This window comes from Microcaecilia unicolor, chromosome 10 (assembly GCF_901765095.1).
Source record: "Microcaecilia unicolor chromosome 10, aMicUni1.1, whole genome shotgun sequence".
Classification (NCBI taxonomy): Eukaryota; Metazoa; Chordata; class Amphibia; order Gymnophiona; family Siphonopidae; genus Microcaecilia; species Microcaecilia unicolor.
Window position 1 is genome coordinate 40,501,647 of NC_044040.1, and position 20,733 is coordinate 40,522,379.

Here is a 20,733-nt window from a genome sequence, read left to right on the forward strand (position 1 = left end):
AGGATGCTTTGTTGTGAAATCCTTGCTCTAATTTTAGTCATCCAGATCTCTAAAATTATTTGCATGCCATGTTGGTCAATTTCAGTACAAGGAAAAATTGCTGTTCTTATAAGATGATCTCCTAATAGACAGTCACAAAGCCTTATAAGGTCTTAAACGCTGAAAATTTGAACTGTTGCAGCTGTGATAGTCGATGAAGTTAAGTAAAATAAAAAGTCGCTCTCTTCCACTTGGAACCTCCCATAACCAAATTTTGTTTAATTTTTCTTTTTGGAGGACTTGTAAGTGGTTAATAAGTCTGTGGTATTAAAATAATTCAGATCAAATGATGATGCAGTAATTCAGGTGCAAGAGAATCATAACCCATGAAACCTGTCAGATTACCAGCAGACATGGATGAATATATGAAATTAACCAAACGTCTCTGAAAATCAGGAAAAATCCTGAACCAAAAACCAAACATTTTGGCAGTTTGTACATCCCTAGTAACTGTGCATCTCTGCTTCCGTGCTACAGCTGTACAGTGTACGTCAGCCACTCAACACTATTAGTGGCCTTTTAAATTGTGCAGTCCAAGAAGATTTATTTTTACAGTCAAATACCTTTCATTAGCCTCAACTCTGACCTTGCACTAATATTGTGTTTTCCAAGTGCATCAATTTTATGAACATGAAGACAATATGCACCTGCAGTGGAAAAGTCTGTTTTTTTTAGCCTCCCTGAATGACACCGCCACATTCTGACTGAGGTGGTCCAGATTCCCACGACATCTAGAGTTGAAGGGGATGGTATATGGGGGAATCAGCAGGGTGTTAAGATGCCGAGGTGATTGCATTGCCAAATGTCATGGCTCTGAAATGGAAGAGTAGCCTAACAGTTTGTGCAGTGGCCTCAGAACCAGAGGAACTGGGTTAGATGTCCACTGCAGCTCCTTGTTATTTTGGGCAAGTCACTTAACCCTCCATTGCCCCAGGTACAAAATAAACCTCTTTGATTGTAACCACAGAAAGGCAGTATATCGAATCCCATCCCTTTGTTGCCTTTTTGTGTGTCTTAGATCAGGAGGGGAAAGGACAGTTTGATTCCATTTTGTTTGAAAAGAATAATGGTAAATGAATCCAAGTGTGGTGATAAACCATTCGATGTCACTGATAAGAGATGGCAAAGGATGGATTTTATGGTTTAACCAGTGGATGCCTATCCCACAGCAACAGGTATTGTGCTTCTCCACCTTTAGTATGTAGTACCAGTGGTGTAGCTACGTGGGGCCACTGGGGCATGGCCCCCCCCAACTTCCTCTGGGCCCCTGGTTTTGCTGGCAGGGGTCCCCAACCCCTGCCAGCTGAAGCCTTGTCCAGCACCAGTTGGACAAGGCTTCAGCTGGCGGGGTGGACCCCCGCCAGCCAAGTTATTTGCTGCGGCATTGGGCGGGGAGCGGCAGGGCGGCAGACCACCTCAGGTTCTGGCCCCCTCCCACCATGAGACGTCTGGCTATGCCCCTGTGTAGTACACATAGCAACTATAGCAAACCACAGAGGTCAACCAAAGGTGGCTATTCTAGAATTTGGTACCTACATTTGGGCACCCAGATTCCATTATAGATTATTGGTGCAAACTGGTACTGGCTTGCCAAAATGTACATGCACCCGCATATGGCACGTGAACGGTGGGCATAAATGGGCACATGCATCTTGTATTCTAAAAGGTGCGTGCGTTGGTGGGAGGTAAGGCCCTTTGCAGATGTGCGCATTGCCACTTGCGCATGCCCTTATGGATGAGTGCTTAGGGCAAGTGTTCGCGTAAGTTGCAATTAATGCGCTATTCATACATGAATGTAGCACCTAACCACTGGCGCACAGTTATAGAATTGCCCTTTATTAATGTTCAGTCATAGAAGAATTTACAACAAAGGAAATGATATCCACATCTGACCCTCTAAGAGACAGCAAGCTGGATTAGGAGCTGTGACAGCAAGGGGGAGGGGTGTGTTCAGTGGGACTAGCATGTGTAGCAGTCTTCCAAGAATGATTTCCAACCGTTTTTTGCTTATATCTTTGTCTATGACCTGGAGAGGCAGTTTTGAAAAGAGTGGTTCCCTAGCTTCTGTGTTTCTATGCTGCAACATCTGGAACTCTCTCTCCTGTTTATAAACTCTTCTTTTACCTGATTTTTTTTTACCCCCAGTGCCACATTTGTTCTTGTTTAAGTTTGTCCCCAGGAGAACAGGCATTCTCGACTCTACAGATAATGGTTTTCTAACGTTCTCTTAGGTTGGAAAAAATAAAACGGCACTTTGATACTCGTTTGATGTAACATAGTAAGTGAATGGTCCATCCAGTCTGCCCAGCTGCCACACTTGTTATCAATTCATGATTAAATCAACAGTGATGTAAAATACTTGACCATGGTCAGTCTTTGGCGTTTCGGGGACATAGACCATAGAAGTCTGCCGGCCCTATCCTTAAGTTCCAACTACTAGAGTTACTGTCGAAGCCCACGCCAGTCTGTTTTGTCATTTGTGGGACACAATCTGTAAAAGTCTGTCCAGCACTGTAGTTGCTATTGAAGCCCTTTCCAGCCCATCCTAAATCAGATTGCCACATATGGGACACACTCCACAAGTCTGCCTGGCACCAGCCCTAGTTCAGCACAGCCAAAGTCTCACCATCTAAGTGCCACTTGACACATCCACACACATTCAGCCATTTGTTTAGTTTTTTTTTTATACCGTCCATTTTCTAATTAGATATCCTTTGTATTCATCCCACGCCATTTTGAATTTTGTCACCGTTTTTGTCTTACCACCTCTCTCGGGAGTGCATTCTGGTCTTTGACCACCATCTCTGTGAAAAAGAATTTCTTGACATTACTCTTATTTTTGCTGCCTCACAACTTCAATTCATATCCTCTAGTTTTACTGTTTCTCTTTCTCTGGAAAAGATTTGTTTCTGTATTAATGCCTTTTAAGTATTTGAACATCTATGTCATTTCTCCTCTGTCCTCCTTTTCTCTAGGGTATACATATTCAGGTGTTCCAGTCTCTTCAGATGCATCTTTTGGTGCAAACCCCATACCATTTTTGTTGCTTTTCTCTCAACCACATCAGTACTGCAGGTGGGGCCTCACCAATGACTTGTACAGGGGTTATCCGCACCTTCTGCTGGTTTTGCCTCTTTCAATGCAGCCTAGCATCCTTCTGGCTACGGCCACTGCCTTGTTACTTTAAGATCCTCGGACACCATCACCCCAAGGTCCCCCTCACCTCCTAAGACATAGAGCTTTCTTGGATTTTTACTCTCAAATGCATCACTCTGCACTTCTTTACATGTGGATTGATTAGCATAATAGAGTACTGTACTGTCAGTGTGTTTTTTTTCTAGCAAAACAGTTGCTGGTACTCAAACGCTAGGCTGCTCTTCAGGGGTGGGAGGTGATCACCCACCCCACAACAGCCCTGCAACCAGTCACAATCTATGACAAGGCAGAATTGATGTGTAGAGCCTGAGCTCTTTTATTAAATCTTGGGGTCTATGGGTCGATTTTAGTAGACGATGGAAAAGGTGCCTGTACTCTGTACCCCTTCAAAGAAAGCCCTGTGTACTGTGCAGTTAAATATTCAGTGTTGAGTAGAGGTTCATAAAATCTGGGCATCTCTCCCCCCCCACACACACACACAAAGTACCAACCATCTATCTTACAAAGAGGATTATTTTGAGATTTTAAGTGTGTTTCACATTAAACAAGAGAACATATTACTGAAACTCTGTCTTGTCTGTATATCCACCTGTATGCATGTGTGTTTGCAGATGCAAGGACAGACATGGACAGATTAAGAAAGAGCTTCAGCAGTAGTGGGGTGGTCAGGCCCTGTTCCCCCAAAGATGCTGCATCTGAAACCTACCCTTGTTACAGAGACCAAAGGATAAGTGACCACTGCCTGGGGAGGTTCCCAGATCTCTGCCAACAATGCTAGCCTAGCCTGGAGCAGAATCTCTGTAGAAATGAATGAGTGTTTGACACTGTGAGCAGGTGTCCTCTGCCTTCCACCCCTCTTACTCCTTTGTCCACACCTCTCCACAAACACCCTCCCATCCTCCTTGCATAAGATCATCTGTGAAACAAGCTGAGTGTTTGTGTGGAGACTATAAATAATTCACCATATGTATCTTGCTGTCTTCATTTTGCTTAAATATTTGGAAATGGTTTTATGATTCTGCAATTTCTTTTCACTGCACGATAATAAACTTTAAATTATCTAGACGTCTTGAAACCCAGTATATTGGTGCTGCTGACCTGCAAAAAATATAAATATCCAAATCACAGTATGAGAGGGTAGTCTCAAGAGCCATGTCAGAAAATATATCGCCATGGAAAGGGGGATGAGTGCATGGAGTGGCTTTCCAGGGGAGGTGGGGGAGATGAGCAGTAACAGACTTGAAGAAAGGGGAGAGCCAGAGATGAACTGGGGTCTGTGACACTGCACCAGGAGTGATACTGGGCAGACTGAGTTGTGGGGGGAGGAAATCCTATAATATTTCCTTCTCTTGCTGTGTTATCAAGACATAAAGAGGCTGGGTGCTGGAGATATAGCCCTGTAGCATTCCTTTCTTGTGCTGTTGATTACTGTCTGGCAGCACTGAGAAGAAGCTAAAGATAGTCTGAAGCTGCTTTGCTGTGGAGGTTGATGTGTTAAAGGACTCTGGAGGCCAGCCCTCTTATCACCCGTCTCCTCCAAGAGTTGTTTGCATTCATTGTTCTCCTGCAGGAGATAACATAGGCAGGTCTCGTGCCCGCCAAAGACTTTGTGATGGCATAAATAAAAACAGGACTCAAAGGCTTTTATGAACATGGCAACAACTTGGCCGCAGCTTTATTTAAATACAACCAAAACTTGCACTGAGTGTACCCAAGCCAACCAAAGCTTTCCAGCTTTAAATGCCAATACAGTCCGTCACCATTAGCAAGACTGACCCAAACAGTAACCAGAGCTCCCTGCCACGCAGCAAGGGGGCTCAACCGTAAGCGCAGCTGCCTAGCTTATCTCCATCAGGCTTGGGTACACCCACCACCAGCCCGGGGTAGAATTACTTGCCCCAGGCCCCTACCCATTGGCTGCGGCCAGTTGTGCCAAAAACACATCCTCTAGTGCGTTCTGTAGATCATTATTGAACAGATCATTTCCTATATCGGACAGGTGCACTCCATCCTTCCAAAAGAACCCTTCGCATATTTATTTATTTATTTTTGTTACATTTGTACCCTGCGCTTTCCCATTCATGGCAGGCTCAATGCGGCTTACATATTGTATACAGGTACTTATTTGTACCTGGGGCATAGTTCCTCAGTCCATGTATGTGTCACCTGTTAGCCACCCATTCGCATAACCCAGGTTGCAATTTGCCTGTTCAGCTTTTTTCTAGGTCTGCCCCATAATCTCCATTGTTTGTGACACAATCTGGGAATTATATCATTAGGGTATGGGGAAAATGTTGTAATATGACGGACAAATCAAACTTAGCTGCTTGCACCAATTCAATGCAAGACTGTGCTCCCAGATCGTTTCCTACTAGATGTATCACAAGAGGGGGGGGGGGGGCCAAATCGGCCGCTCTGTGCTGGAGGAATGGGACCAGCTGCGCCCATCTCATACCTCCAACTCCCATCCAATGCACTCTAAAGCCCTTGGGAGCCAAACCCAGGTGGGTCCATAAGGTCTTGGCTCGGCGAGCAGCCTATTTGACAAAGAGTGTCCGACAGTCCACACACTTTTTGTCCCACAGTCAACCCCTGAAATATAAAATAGATGTTTGGTCATCAGCATCAAAAAGACCCATGGTTGTTGGTAAACTCATCCCTGATGTACACTTTATACGTCTCCGATTTCCATCTACCTATCCTCTTGATAGATTTTGGTGGGAAACCCTCGGCTGCTGCACAGGTGGCAGCCCCTATCCTAAATGAATGTGTACCAAAGTTATTTGGGTTATGTCCCTCCCTCTGCAAACATCTACGTAACATTGCTGAGAATTGGAACAGGGTAAGTGGGGAGCCATCCTGGTGTACTAAAAAGGGTTCACTCCCATTGGGCCTCCATGCTAGATAGTCCCTAGTGTTCGCAGCAGGGCATGTCGGTAGAAAGTCCATCTGTGTTAATGTGATCACTTGCCCTTTGCCCATCTGATCTGTCTTAGATCTATGAATCATGAGTCGGAGGGTATTTCTTTCCAAGGTAACCCGACTGTTCAGAAGTCCGCACCCGCCACTTGATTTCTTGGCATATCCTGAAAGCCTCGAAGAAAGCTAAGGAAAATGGTACCCGGAATAATCTGGCCTCAAACTGCGAACTATAGACTTCCGCTAATGCATGCCATATTCCCAACAATATCCCATGTGTAATGAGGAACCTTTTGTTGGGCTTGGCTCCCCAGTCCCGCTTCCACCCTTCTAATAACTTCCTAACCAGAAAACTTCTCCTTGGATCTCCCCATCCAGCTACTTTCATGAAAAATGATACTGCGGATAAGTGACTGGTTACTGATGCGTATGACAAGCCCTCTTTCTTTGAATATACAATATATTTAATTATCAAATTCTTGGGGATGAGGTCGCTGTGCCAACCATGTTCTATCAGGAAGGAGCTGACTTTTGTGAATCCTGTTGTATACGCTTTCCAAGTTCCTGGTGAAACTGAGTGTTGCAGCAATCGCCAGGCTCCGGGGCTCCCAAACTCCATAGGTATGTGGGGACACTCTGTCCCTCCATTTCGGCTTGTGGTGCCAGCTCCCGGAACAATTCCCACTTGGAACGAGAAACAACATCAGCAATTGCATTATATGTGACAGGGACATGCTTTGCGTGAAAGAAAACATTGTTGAATAGACACAACAATACCATCTCTCGCATCAGGTCTACCACCCGTGAACATTGTGCAGTTTGCCTGTTTATAATATCTACTATGGCCCTGTTGTCTGACCAAAAAATTACTCTTCTGTTTCTCAATCTCTTTTTCCATATGGAAACCTCTACCACTATCGGGAACAACTCTAAGAAAGTAATGTTCCTGGTGATTGCCCTGCCCTTCCATTCTTGAGGCCATACCCCTGAGCACCATGAACCCTGGAAATAAACCCCAAAACCAATGCCGCCAGCTGCATCTGAATATAGCTGCAGGTCAATATTGGTCAAGGGGGCATCCAACCATACCACCCTGCCATTGAAATTGCTTAGGAACATATCCCACAATTTTAGGCCATCCTTCATTGATCTAGTAATCCGAATATGATGGGATGGCCTACGAACCCCTGCCATAGACCTGGACAATTGGCGCAGGAATGATCTGCTTGCTTGCTTTTTTTTTTTTTTTTTTATAACACAGTACCAGGTTGGGAGGTGGGGATAGTGCTGGGCAGACTTATATGGTCTGTGCCAGAGCCGGTGGTGGGAGGCGGGACTGGTGGTTGGGAGGCGGGGATAGTGCTGGGCAGACGTATACGGTCTGTGCCAGAGCCAGTGGTGGGAGGCGGGGCTGGTGGTTGGGAGGCGGGGATAGTGCTGGGCAGACGTATACGGTCTGTGCCCTGAAGAGGACAGGTACAAACCAAAGTAGGGTATACACAAAAAGTAGCACATATCTTGTTGGGCAGACTGGATGGACCATCAGGTCTTTTTCTGCTGTCATCTGCTATGTTACTATGTTATGTTTAAACAAAAGAGATCTGCATGAAACAAAATATTTATTTTTTATTTTGACTTATAATATAAAACCTGCCTCAGAGTCAGCACCTCTCCTCCTGAAATCCAACGTATGTGCGGCGTGCCACAATTTCCTGCTGAATTTACTAGGTCTGGGAAAGTATTACAGCCACACTTAGCCAGCCTTCCCTATGACGGTGACGTGATGTGTCCCGCCCTCGCGTTCCCGCTTTTGTGGAACAGGAAGTTGCATGATGCGTCAAATGATGGGAGCCCTGGTAGGGAAGGCTGAGGCGCAGGCGCTGAAGCAGATGAGATTGCTAATCGAATAGATCGCTACAGCACCGTTACTGGTAGCTTAGTGATTAAGGGAGCAGTGGAGCATTCAGCAGGACTCGATGCCAGCCCGCAAGTGAGAGTTGCGCGGCCCGTGCGGGGGAGGGAGAGAGCAAGGAGAAACTGCGGGGCGCTGCAAAAAAGAGAGAGGACTGGCTGAGGAGGCTTAGCCTCCCCAAGCCTCTTATACCGGGCGCCTATGAAGAGCAGTGAGAGACAACTGTCCCTCAAGTAGCCAGCACCTGCAGTTTGAAGACCTCACAGGCTGGCATTCAGCCCAGGGACGACAGTTGGTAAAATTCAGGTTCCCGACACGAGGGATGGGTGCAGGCTAATGCCCGAACGCCGTGCAAAGATGGCGTTTGGGCTCTTCTCAGGGATTATAAACCCCCAGTGCAGATGCGCGGCGGGAAAATTTTCCTACTACCCAGCATACACCCCGCTGTATCCCCTGCGCAGGCTCGTCGGGGCACTGCGCCATGTTATTGTCTGCTTCGTGCACCCGAGGGGCACTATGCCTTGTTTTTTTTCCTTCTAACCAGGCTTTTGTAGAGAGGATGAGTGGGTGACCGATCTCATTTGAAAAGCATTTTGAGCACGTAGTATTGTGCATTGTGAGCTGGATTCTGCAGCAGACCCGCAGCTTTGCTGGGGTGATTTGAGGATGGTAGAGAAGTACACAGACAAGTATGTACGTGGTTAGGCCTTAACATCCTAAACTGCAGTGTCGGGGGCCTTATTAAGCCCCATCCTTTTGTATTCCATTCACTGTTAAAGTAGTAATTTATTAATGCTGGTTTATAGCTTCTTAGCTGCTGAGTGCCTGTGTACATACACTTTACTTATGGATTTTTGATTCTCTTTGAGGCTGGTACAGGGACCATCATCATGGCTTCAGGAATCCAGGACTTTAACAGAACAGAGTTTGACAGGATCAGTGAGATAAAAGGTCACCTTGAAATTGCTTTGCTGGAAAAACATTTTTTACGTAAGTATGAATTAAAACAAAAATGTCTGGAATGTTTGCTGTGCCTGATGGGGTGGCTAGAGATGAGATCCTCTGCTAGGGTAGCAGGTGGGGCTTAAAAATGTTTACAGAAATTTGGTCTGTGTTAAATGGTACTATGAATGAACATGATTGCAACAAAACTTATGGTCTTAGAAGACAAAGTTAATAAAAAATCATGGCTTTTTTCATTAAGTGATAGATCTAAGTGAGTCTTTGTTAGTATAATTATATTTTGTACGTATCTGTTCTGTAGGTATAGGACAGAATAAGGAATAAACCTTGCCAGCTAAATTAGATCTTTTTGGATTTTGAAAGTCCATTTTTAGCTGTTAGGTTTCTGTCACCTATTCTTTTCCAGTATCACCAAAAATCATGGTCTTCCATTGTGTGAAATTTAGGTTAATGGTAGAGACTAAGGTTCTCTTCGCCATTGTTGTTGGGTCTTTAACATTGTCATGAGAAACTTTGGGGCCAGCAAGCTTGTGTGTTTTTATTACATGGAACACTGCTGAGAAGTGTGTCTTACGTCCATTCCTCTGATCTGCTTCTCATTCTGTGATCATCCAGTTGATTAAAAAGCTGCTGCTAAAACACTTTCTTTCCAAAGATAAAAGATGAAAATGTTTTCATATCTTTCAGTGACCTTGTGGAGCATTTTTGATTGTCATAAATACTCAAAGGTGTTGCAACAAGATAAGATAAATGTATTTGCTTTAAGACCTACATTTGCAAAATGCAGATCATCTTGGAACAATTTGAATGTGCTGTTAAAAAGTGCTTTAAAATCTTATTTTAAATTTCTTTCCTCATTTATTGATTTTTGTCCTTTTAATTCCATCATCTTGATTCCCTGCTTTCCAGACAGCATGCCCGGTTGGCCTAGGGGGCTCTTGCTACCTCCAGGGTGCATCACGTGTATGCTGCTCATTTGCCAGAGTGATACTCCTCAGGAGTGCCAGCCATTCCTCCTCCTTTGCTTTCTTTGCATCCTTCCTTCCTGGCCTTGGGTATCTTACCTCTGTGCCACAGAAGGCCTAATTGGCCTCTTTAGATGGAAGATCTGATTGTGGATTTTTCACATCAGTGTTCAGTATTAAAATCTGAGTCGGAGGGCTGTCCAATTTTTTTTAAACCACTTTATTTGTAAATTTAACATCCATGCCATTAAAAAAAGTGTCTTAAGTAGAATGTCAAAATACTGTTTGAGTTTCAATTATGTTTTCTTTTGCAGTACATAAGAGTAGTCATACTGGGTGAGACCAATGGTCCCATCTGGCCCAGTATTCTCTTTTCCAAACAGTGACCAAGCCAGGTCACAAGTAACTGGCAGAAACCCAATTAGCAGCAACATTCCATGCTACCAATCCCAGAGCAAGCAGTTGCTTCCCCATACTGTAGTAGCCAGGGGAGCCAAAATAGAACAAGTAGTAATTATAAAAAGCTCCCTGTATCCTTGTGTAAAAGTGCCTTTATGGGGAGGAGAAGAGTAAAGCCCTGAGAATAGCAAAATCCAAGGCAGTATAGGTTGGGAAGAGAAGCGGCGATTTCTCAGAGAATATAAAAAATAGGCATTAAAACCCTGCGGGGAGGAGGGGAAGGATCTCCAGTAGAGCCTGAGTGATGGAGACCAGCGTCCCCAGGAGAGAAGAAAGAGAGCAGGGTGTAGATAGAGATACTAAATCAAAGTCAGGTATACATTTAAGGTAGCACATACGAGTTTATCTTGTTGAGCAGACTGGATGGACCGTACAGGTCTTTATCTGCCGTCATCTACTATGTTAGAGTTTGCTGCTTGTAACGCTGAGGAGATGGAGTACATAGAACAAGGTACTTGGCTTTACTTATGGCTGTTAAGATCTTTACCTTTTTTGTTTCTTTTTGGTACTGCGGGAGTTTGTAGTGCTTTGTACTGTTGTGTTACAGAGGATGGTGTGGCTATAAATGTAAGCCTTTTTGGATTGCCTAAAGGTAGAATGCTTATGAATGCTGAGTGAGCTACATTTTTGCTCTGTTGGACGAATAGTGCTGCAAAATGAGGCTGAATTCAGCCCTAGTGTGAAAGTGACAGTGTATTTTTGTTGCTGAGTTGAGGTAGTTCCTGGATGTAAAAGTTGCCTGAAATAGCTTGAGACATGCCTATTTAGGGGCAATTTAAAGAGAGAGCAACCTAGCTATTAGCCTTTCTCCAGTGTGGAAATCTCTTGACTTCTCTTTGATTCCCTCTGCTCTCTCTCTCTCCAGCACACTCTTTGCCTTCATCAGTTCTCTCCTACTTCTCCTCCCCCCTCCCCAAGTTCTCTCTCTCTCCCTATAGTCTCTTCCTTTTCTCATTGCATAGCAAGAATAGGAGGCTAATGGCTGTGCATCACGCCACATCCTCCTTGTCTACATTTCTGGGTCTTACTGTTCATTTGAACCATGCGCTTAGCTCCATACAGCTGAGTGGTTCAAATGGGCTCCGAATGGCAGAGGAGGAGGAGGATGAAGCCCAGTGGGAAGTCATGTGCTACCTCCTCTTGCCATGTGATCATGGATGGTTGGGGTGGGAAGGGATCCACTGCAGCTCTTTGTGACCCTGAGCAAGTCACTTAACCCTCCATTGCCCAGATTGTGAGCCCACTAGAGACAGAAAAAGTACCTGAATATAATATGTAAACTGCCTTGGTTGAACCATAGAAGATGGTGTATCAAATGCGTTACCTCTTATCCAGGAGAGCCGCTGCCTCTGTTTGTGTAGAATTGTACGTAATTCTGTGCAAATTCTACATTGCATAGTTATGCATAATTCCCCCCAAGAGTAATGATAACATTTAGGGAGTTGTAGGGGAGGGGGAGACATCATGCCTTCAGCCCTTATCAAAGCTCTTGGGGAGGGGGTATGGAAAGGGGTACATCCCTATTGAGGATAGTGGTCACGTGGTTAGTGTCACTTATCTGTTACCAGCGGTAGCATTACATCTTGTTAACTGTGACCCTAATATTTGCATTAAATTCACTGTTAACCTGGTTTTACTGGCCTATTTTAACTTGGTTTAGTTCTTGGTCCTATGGAACATTGTTAATCTTTTGGTAAAATACAAGTTTGAGTGGTTTTAAGGAACTGTCGCAGGCCAGACCCTCTACATCAGTCTTCTGGATCAGGAATTCTCCTTTCCATATATGATGCAGGACACTAACTTATTATTTATGTGGTTTATTGACAGCTTCTGATGGATTCTTCACCACTGGTTTCTAATAAGCACTTTTCACAATTAACATACGGCCCTCATTCAGAGCTTTAATCCAAAGTGCAGTTATGGTCAGGCGATAAGATTTCCCTAGTTTCAGTTCTGACTTGTAGACTTCTAATATGCCATCTAAGCTGTACAGCTAATGTAACAGTTCCTTGTACTAAATCCAAAATTTATTGCCCAAAGTTCCATTAATTTAGCCATTTGTGGCCCATGGAGTTTGTGCCATGTAAGTTCTCCTAGTTGCTTCTTATTTGCCAGTTATATTTTTTTGGCTTATCTTTCTCCATAGCACAGATCTTATCCCTCAATAGATTAACATACAGTCCTCTAGCACAAATTTTTAATCTAGGGTGTATTGTTAATGGCAGTAAGGTTGCCTCTCTCTGGCTTGTCTGCCTGCCTCCAGCATGGGCTCCTTATCCAAGTATTCTAAATTACTAGGCAGGTGCTTCTCTGTGATTTCTAATCAGGACCTCTCACAGAAAACACATTACCCTCCTGTTAGCGTCCTAAAACATTGACCGTTCCTTAATTTCCTAACATAATCTGAAGCAGCATTTTTTGAGCAAGCTTCTACCTCACTTTGGAGTTTGAGAACTAAGCTCATTTCATTCTACCTTTTGTTTGCCTCCTGATCTGTCCAGCTGCCTAGCCTGCACTGTGGGCTTTTTGTTTCATTCACAGCACACTGCTAAATAGTTCCAGGCACTGGGTTTCTTTCACCTGTGTACTGAACTCTCTTAACAGCTGCCTCACTACTTCTTTCAGACTGTCCATTTCCAGTATGAGCTCACTTCCTGTTCATTCAGGATTCTCGTGGACTACATTTCCCAGCATTACCATGCACTCCCTTTAAGAGAGCGCACTGTGCTTTTATGCTGTCTCTGATTGTAAACTGCTGTAAAACCTGTGAGTGGCCAGTGCATCACAGAACAGAAAACCTCCATAGTGGCAGTGTGAAAAAATAACAATGTGTTGATCCAGGGTAAAGTGTTTTTTTTTTTTTCCTTTTCTGTTTCTGAAGCAGAGCACCAGAAGTATATTTTTTTGTTTGTTTTTTTGTTACATTTGTACCCCACGCTTTCCCACTCATGGCAGGCTCAATGCGACTTACATGGGACAATGGAGGGTTACGTGACTTGCCCAGAGTCACAAGGAGCTGCCTGTGCCTGAAGTGGGAATGGAACTTAGTTCCTCAGTTCCCCAGGACCAAAGTCCACCACCCTAACCACTAGGCCACTCCTCCACTGTTGCTACTATTTGAGATTCTACATGGAATGTTGCTATACCACTAGCAACATTCCATGTAGAAGTCGGCCCTTGCAGATCACCAATGTGGCCGCGCAGGCTTCTGCTTCTGTGAGTCTGACGTCAGACTCACAGAAACAGAAGCCTGTGCAGCCTTCTGCATGGAATGTTTGCTAGTGGAATAGCAGCATTCCATGTAGAATCTCCAATAGTAGCAACATTCCATGTAGAATCTCCAATAGTATCTATTTTATTTTTGTTACATTTGTACCCCGCGCTTTCCCACTCATGGCAGGCTCAATGCGGCTTACATGGGGCAATGGAGGGTTAAGTGACTTGCCCAGAGTCACAAGGAGCTGCCTGTGCCTGAAGTGGGAATCAAACTCAGTTCCTCAGTTCCCCAGGACCAAAGTCCACCACCCTAACCACTAGGCCATTCCTTCACTTCGGGAAGATAGATTTATTTAACATGTGAATTCCAAGATTTTCTGTTACGACAGTTGGAAATAATTTATGGAGCTACTTCTACTTTGTTATTTAAATAAACTTGGTGATGTGCAATTTTTTTTTTTTTGGTATTTTTAAGCTTCTGAATTGGAGGCTGATAATTGGCTAATTGTTTAGAATAAAACACTTGAAGACTTGCAGCTTGGCCTATTCATCCACCTCTTTACTTCTGGTAGCATGGTTTGATATGTGCAAGTAGACCTGTAGTGCATCAGGCCGTTTTTGGTTTATAATTCATCTGCTTCAGTGAGCAAGTAAAGTGGATGCTGTTCATCGCCATTTGTTCAAGTCTAAGACCATTTTTTTTAGCTTCAGGGTTGCAGTCCTTTACGTAATAGGAACAAAAGCAAAATCTTTGACCTACTACCTACTTTTCTTGTTCTCAAGTTTGCTTTGTGCAAATTTGCTGTTCAGCTGAACTGTTAAACTTTGTCCTCCAGTTTCACACTATGCTACATTCTTTTCCGGTAAATCCTTCTTATTGAAATCACCAGATGTCTTATGACTATTATGGAGAGGCTGGCTCTTGACATCAAGCCAGAGCCATTTCTTGCAATTAATGTGCTATTAAAAACCCCGATTGCAGTCCATTTTGAACACCTTGTCCTCTGACAGCCATGAAAGAAATTACCACAAAAGCTTTTAGAAAAGAGATGTTCTCAAAACTTTTGGTGTAACGGTGCAATCAGTACTTGGCTAGTACTCCATTGCATTTTCTATGTAAGTAGCAATGATGTCTTGGAGGTGCAGTAAGCATAGTCTCCGAGGACAAGCAGGTCATAATTCTCAATTGGCTAACGCAATCCCGCATTGCCTGGTCGATAGCTTTTAATAAGCTTAATCAGAGCTTTGTGGAGTGTGAGAGTTGCTCCACTGTGCATGTGCAAGTGCCTTCCTGCCTGCCTTGAGAGTGCGTTTTCTGCAAGTTTTCCCACTGCAGTGAGAAGTGGCTGCTCTTTGTGGCTGCTTTTCTCAGTCTGGTGTAGAAAGAGCTTTTTGGTGTCTTTTTGGCATGTTGTTTAGCCATTTTTTTGCTGTGCCCGTGTTCGGATTTCCTTTTTTCCTCTTGTCTTATAGTTTTAGTTCTCTCCCCCCCCCCCCTCCCCCCCAGTTTTAAGTTTCCTTTATTTTCCACATCATAAGGCCTCGTTTAAGCCTTGACCGGCTGGGTTTTTCACTTTTTCCTGGTACCTTGCCCCCTTTTTCTGGCACCATCGCTTCGTTTGATTTGTCTGCAGAAGTTTTTCCATCCGTGTCCACTCAGGTTCCCAGTGACTTCAGTTAGTTTAACATAAACAGCTTCCTAACATTCTAACATGTACTGTACAGGAAGGGTTGTTAGACTGCACTCAACACATAGGTACCAGCATAAGTTAATTTCACATCTAATTGAGAAATTTAACTAGTTTTCTATTTTTTATTAACTAAAAAAATTCTGATGTTTTACATGTCCTCTTGCAAAAGAAGATGCTGTGCGAGAAAACTTATTTTGCAGAGAACTTTCAGCATATACTATTGTGTAGTAGGAATAATATTTAGGAGGGAGGATGTACTTCCTCGCTTTTACAAATTTTTTTCTTTACTTAAATGTTTTGCACCCCAGAAGGATTCCAACACTTGTCAGTGGAATTGGTAAACAAAGTTACAGCCGCATTTTGATTTGTTCTAATTTCTTTATTAGACAACCACAGGATAGGAGAAGCAATATCCATTACTTCTCTAAGATAAGCTTATATTCTTTTCCATTTTCATGGTTACTATCTTTTTTTTTTTTTTATTTTACATTTTTTTTTTATTTATAGAGAACTCTTCAACTATAATCAAGCAATGACTTCTACAGAAAAGCCTAATGTAAAAGCAAAATAATAACAGGAAATGTCATACAAAAAGAAAATCATCCATCATCTACATATAGCTAAAGTCCTCATTACTGGAATCAAACATGAGAATAGAGTACTATATAGGCATTATACAAAACAAAAAAAAAAGTAAGAAATAAAACTAGCAGGCTAATTATGTACCTGTCCCTGGGACAGAAGGAAGTTTAATCCTCTTGGCTGTTTTTCAACAGGGGGGGTACATCTCTAGCCGGGTTGGGGTTATTACACAGTTTCTAATCATTAGGGTTCAGCTCTTGCATACAGCACTATTACTGTTCTCGTGTATTTTACAGGCTGCTGATTAAGGAATACAAAACATACTGCCAGTGCTAAACTTATACCTGTATTAAATACGAATTTCAAAACGTTGCTAAGAGCATAAGAGTAGCCATACTGGGTCAGACCAATGGTCTATCTAGCCCAGTATCCTGTTTCCAAAGGTGGTCAAGCCAGTCACAAGTACCTGGCAGAAACCCAAATAATAGCAACATTCTGTGTTACCAATCCCAGAGCAAGCAGTTTCTTCCCCATGTTTGTCTCAATAGCAGACTATGGACTTTTTCTTCAGCAACGTCTCCAAATCTTTTTTTAAACCCAGATACGCTAATCGCTGCTTACTTGAGCAAACAAAAATGAGTGGAAGTTGCCAAAACCAGAGTTTGTTCCAGGATAAAATGTAACAAAGCTTCTATTAGTACATACACAGTTCCAAATGAAAGCACATCTGTTTGTGTAAAAACACATACACTTGGTAGATGGAACCAACATGGGCTGTGTTGCGGCTATCAAGCCTTTATCAGTAGTCCTGTTGAAAAGACGGTGCTATAAATATTACACTTGGCCCTAGAGCACCAATATACCTGCTTCTGGGAAAGTGGAACAAGATGGACTGTTATAGATTCCTATACAGACACTACAGAATCCTTCACCTCAGTCCCAGATGCAGAACATGACTTTCACCTGATTCAAAATAGGGGACTAAAAAACATGCAGAGAAAAACTAAAACCAGTGATGATAACAGAAACCAGAGATACCAGACTCAGCATGTCATACATGACCACAGAAATAGAAGGAAATGCATGTCTTCCTGTACAGTGCAAAATAAAGCCAACTGATGTAAATTCTCAATACTGCCATATTCAGTCACTAAGCTGAAAATAAAATCATTTTTCTTAGCTTTGTTGTCTGATTTTATTTTTCTAATCACATCTTGTTCTCAGTCTCTGGTTCTGCTTCCCTCTTAACTCTGTTTCCAGGGCCTTCTGTTCATTTGCTATTTCTTTTCTTGCCTTTCTTCTTCACTTCCTTCCCTAGGTCTATGTTTAGCACTGATCTTTCACATTCCGTTTTCTTCCATTTTTCTGCCTCAAAGCAATTTAGTTTTCCATCTCCCTTCCCTTCATGTGCTGGATTCCCCCCTTCCTTTCGTATGCAACTTGTCTCCTCTCTCTTTCAATTCTCTTTCCTTCTTGTGCAGCATCTTTCCCTCTCCTTCCCAGTCCCGTTCTGTCTTTTGGGTCCAGTCTCTTTCCCTACCTTTTTCTTTCTTTCAGATTCGGTCTCTCTCCCTTTTGCCGTACGTTTACAAACTTATTGTGGTCATTGGCAGCTATTAGATCAGGCTTTCCCTCTGCTGTGGTCTGCCCATGCAGCAAAAGGAGGTTGTAACAGAGCGAGGGACCCCGGGGCTGGCCAGAAGAAAGCCTAATGTAATCTCTGCTGGCACCCACAACAAATTTGTAAACTTGAGGCGGAGGGGAGAGAAACCAGACCCGAGGGATGAGAGAAGAAAGATAAGGAGGTGATTCTAGAGTATGCTGACTCTGGTGGCAGTGGCAAGGTAGGTTTTTGGGATGGCACTTGTCACCCCATAGCAACGCCTATAACCAGCACGGAAAGGAGTGCCTGTGTTCTAAGTGCTTCTGTTGGGATACATACACAACATGTATGGCTATGCTACTGCCAAGGTCCAGCATATGTAATGCATGCCTTCTTATGATCTTACCCATCTGACTGCTTCTCAGTTAGGGTTGGCCCTGTTGCTTTGACAGTTTGTCACCTATGATAGCTGATAAGAAATCCCTTTCACAAACATCTCTCAGCATATCCTAACTACTTCTCATGAATTGTTTCTTTTGGCTTGCAGCTTTGCAAACGCAAGATGTGGCTAATTGCAGAGCTTACATTGATAATTATAAGTTATATTTATAAAGAAGCAAGCAAGACTATTAATGTTTTCTGGTTGAGAAATATTTTTTCTGAAGAAATACTGGGACCCGACATTGAAAATGAAAGACTAAATATGTGTGTTCATAAAAGCCTGGATACTTTCTGACTTTTGCCTTGATGAGGGCTCTCCATAAACAGGATACATGCCATACTTCAAGGTTCATCAAATATGAAGAGGACAGTTTGCCGTGTCAAAATAAAAAAATTGATATGCAACATTTTAAATTGTAAATACATTTTTTATTCTGTTTTTTTAATCTTACCTTTGCATTTGAGTTGAGGAAGATGAACTTTTTATATGTTTAAGTGATTCTAAAAATTATTATGCTTCAGTATTGGTTTGAATTCTGACTTATAAGATGAGCTATCAGTTTTTGTCCTGCTGGTTGTTGATCATGAATAACGTTGTGATTAGGTTTTCTGTGACTTGAGGTAGTCAGAACATGCTTTATAATGAGGAGATGTCGTAGGCACCTGAAATTTGTGCCGAGCGTCGATATCTGACAAACCTCTTCCTGAAGAATATTTAACTTGAACAGTGCTCCCAGTTAAAACTAGCTACTACTTAGTTCCAAATTCCCACTCTGAAATGAAACAGAATATAGTTTTCTCCCTTGTATGACATAACATGAACTTCTTGTAATGTACGTGAATGTTAGTAAATGACTCATAGAAACAGAAAATTAAAATGATGGCAGATGGCCATGCTTACAAGTGAGGAAGCTTTTCTTGGTGTCCCTTTGGGAGTCTCTTCCTTGCTTCAAATGGAGTTGTATTTGTTATATTTGGGTGTTCCTATTTTGAATCTTGGTCAGTCCTTTGTTCTCTCACCAACTTTAGCGTCCTAAACAATTTCCTTTTAGAGTCTATTTGGAATTCGATTACTCAGTTGGGACAAGCATTATGTTCACCTATTAATGCTTTAAATTTAAAATTGTAAGAGCAAGACTTAAAGGTTAGTACTTTAGTGCTTCAAGTCAGAACCTTGCAATCTATGGTGGATGAATACGAGACCAATATGACTGCTTAGCGTTACTTGGATAGTGCTCTGATTGAAGATAATACTATTATGAATTATTCCTTCAGAAAATCAAGCGAGAGCTTTGAATTTGCATTTGATTAATTTTTCTAAAGTGCCTTTAAGATCTCATGTAAGCTTTTTGTACAGTTTATGCCAGAGATGTTGAAAGTCACATTAGAGATTGTGCCTTCAATAGCACAAGCATATTTTCTACCAGTACCAGAGACAATCTGAGGGTAACAGTCCTGCTTAAACTGAACAGTCTCCATTGAATGTTTGAGATTTTGGTAACATTCTGAATTGATGGTTCCATCAACACTAATTAATGATAACGTTTGCATTAAAAAATCAGGTACAGACTGGATCCCTTGTCTCTCTTTTCTTTAAATTTATTTTCAAATTTTAATAATTACAATATTCAATAAATCTTGAATAAAATGCACGAAATATGCAACATCATCATAGGGAAACAATAATATGAAGAGAAATAGAAAAAAAAACCTCTTATCGACCACAATTTAGGAATTTATCCAAGAAAAAGACATTAAATTATAAGCTAATATAACAAAGCCTGTTCTCTAATTGTTAAATCAAAGACTGCACCATGCTCTGTTGACTTAATCCAAGCTACTATACAGTGTTACATTCAGGATTAAATTTTCACAATTACACTCTCTTTGCTTAATAAAAAATCCTCTAACTGGTTAGGTTCAAAAAATTGATATTGCTTTGTTTGATACAGTATCCTACAAACACAAGGAAATTTCAATTGAAATTTTGCTCCTAAAGCTACTACCCTAGGACGCTGTAAAAGAAATAAGTTTCTTCTCTTTTAGGTTTCCCTGGATAAATCCGGGAAAACCCTTACTTTTGAACCTAAAAATAAAGAATTCAAATGTCTCAAGGACAGTCTGAGTACAGCTTCTCTATCTAATTCTAATGCAAATGTCACTAACAAAGTAGTTCTTTGTGTGACAACCTCCAGAGATGATTCCAGGAACTCAGTCAAGTTCATTACACCTTGAGGGTTTAAATTGTCTGGGTTTTTCCCAGTAATTTGCAAATAGTATGCCCTTGTAATAGGTGGTAAAGAATTTTCAGGTAGTCCCAGGATTTCTACTATACATTTCTTAACCATTTGTACTGGTGACACAAGTGGAGATTTAGGAAAGTTAATAATTCTTAGGTTGTCTCTTTGATTCTCCAAATATTCCAAGCGTTTAGAGGCAAAATTCCTTTCTTTAATCAAAGACTGCTCCACGATTTCCATTTTTTCAAGTTTGCCAGAGAGGGTTTTTACCTCTGCTGCTTGGAGATCATTAATTTGTAATTGTTTCAATGTAGACCCAGCCAAAACCTTGATAGTTTCAGAATTCTTTACTATCATAGTTTGTAAAGCAGAGAGAGTTGTGGAATTTAAATCCCAAAGTGACTCTAATGTCACTACAGCAGGTCTTTCCAACTTCTCCTCAAAAACCAGTGGAGGTGCTTTAACAACTTGTTCCAGGATACTCACAGTCACAGCAGGAATAGAGCTTTCCTCTGGAATATTCAAGCTTACAGCATTTGTTCCAGCT

The 20,733-nt window shown here is 42.2% G+C and overlaps 1 protein-coding gene across 3 annotated transcripts in view; it reads left to right on the forward strand.

Moving 5' to 3' along the window:
• GRAMD4 (GRAM domain containing 4) overlaps positions 1-20,733 on the forward strand; it is a 139,771-nt gene that overhangs the window by 25,614 nt on the left and 93,424 nt on the right. For all 3 annotated transcript variants that reach the window (XM_030216854.1, XM_030216857.1, XM_030216856.1), the window contains one exon: positions 8,896-9,016. In XM_030216854.1, coding sequence (XP_030072714.1) covers positions 8,896-9,016 — 121 coding nt within the window. The remainder of the gene's footprint in view (positions 1-8,895; positions 9,017-20,733) is intronic.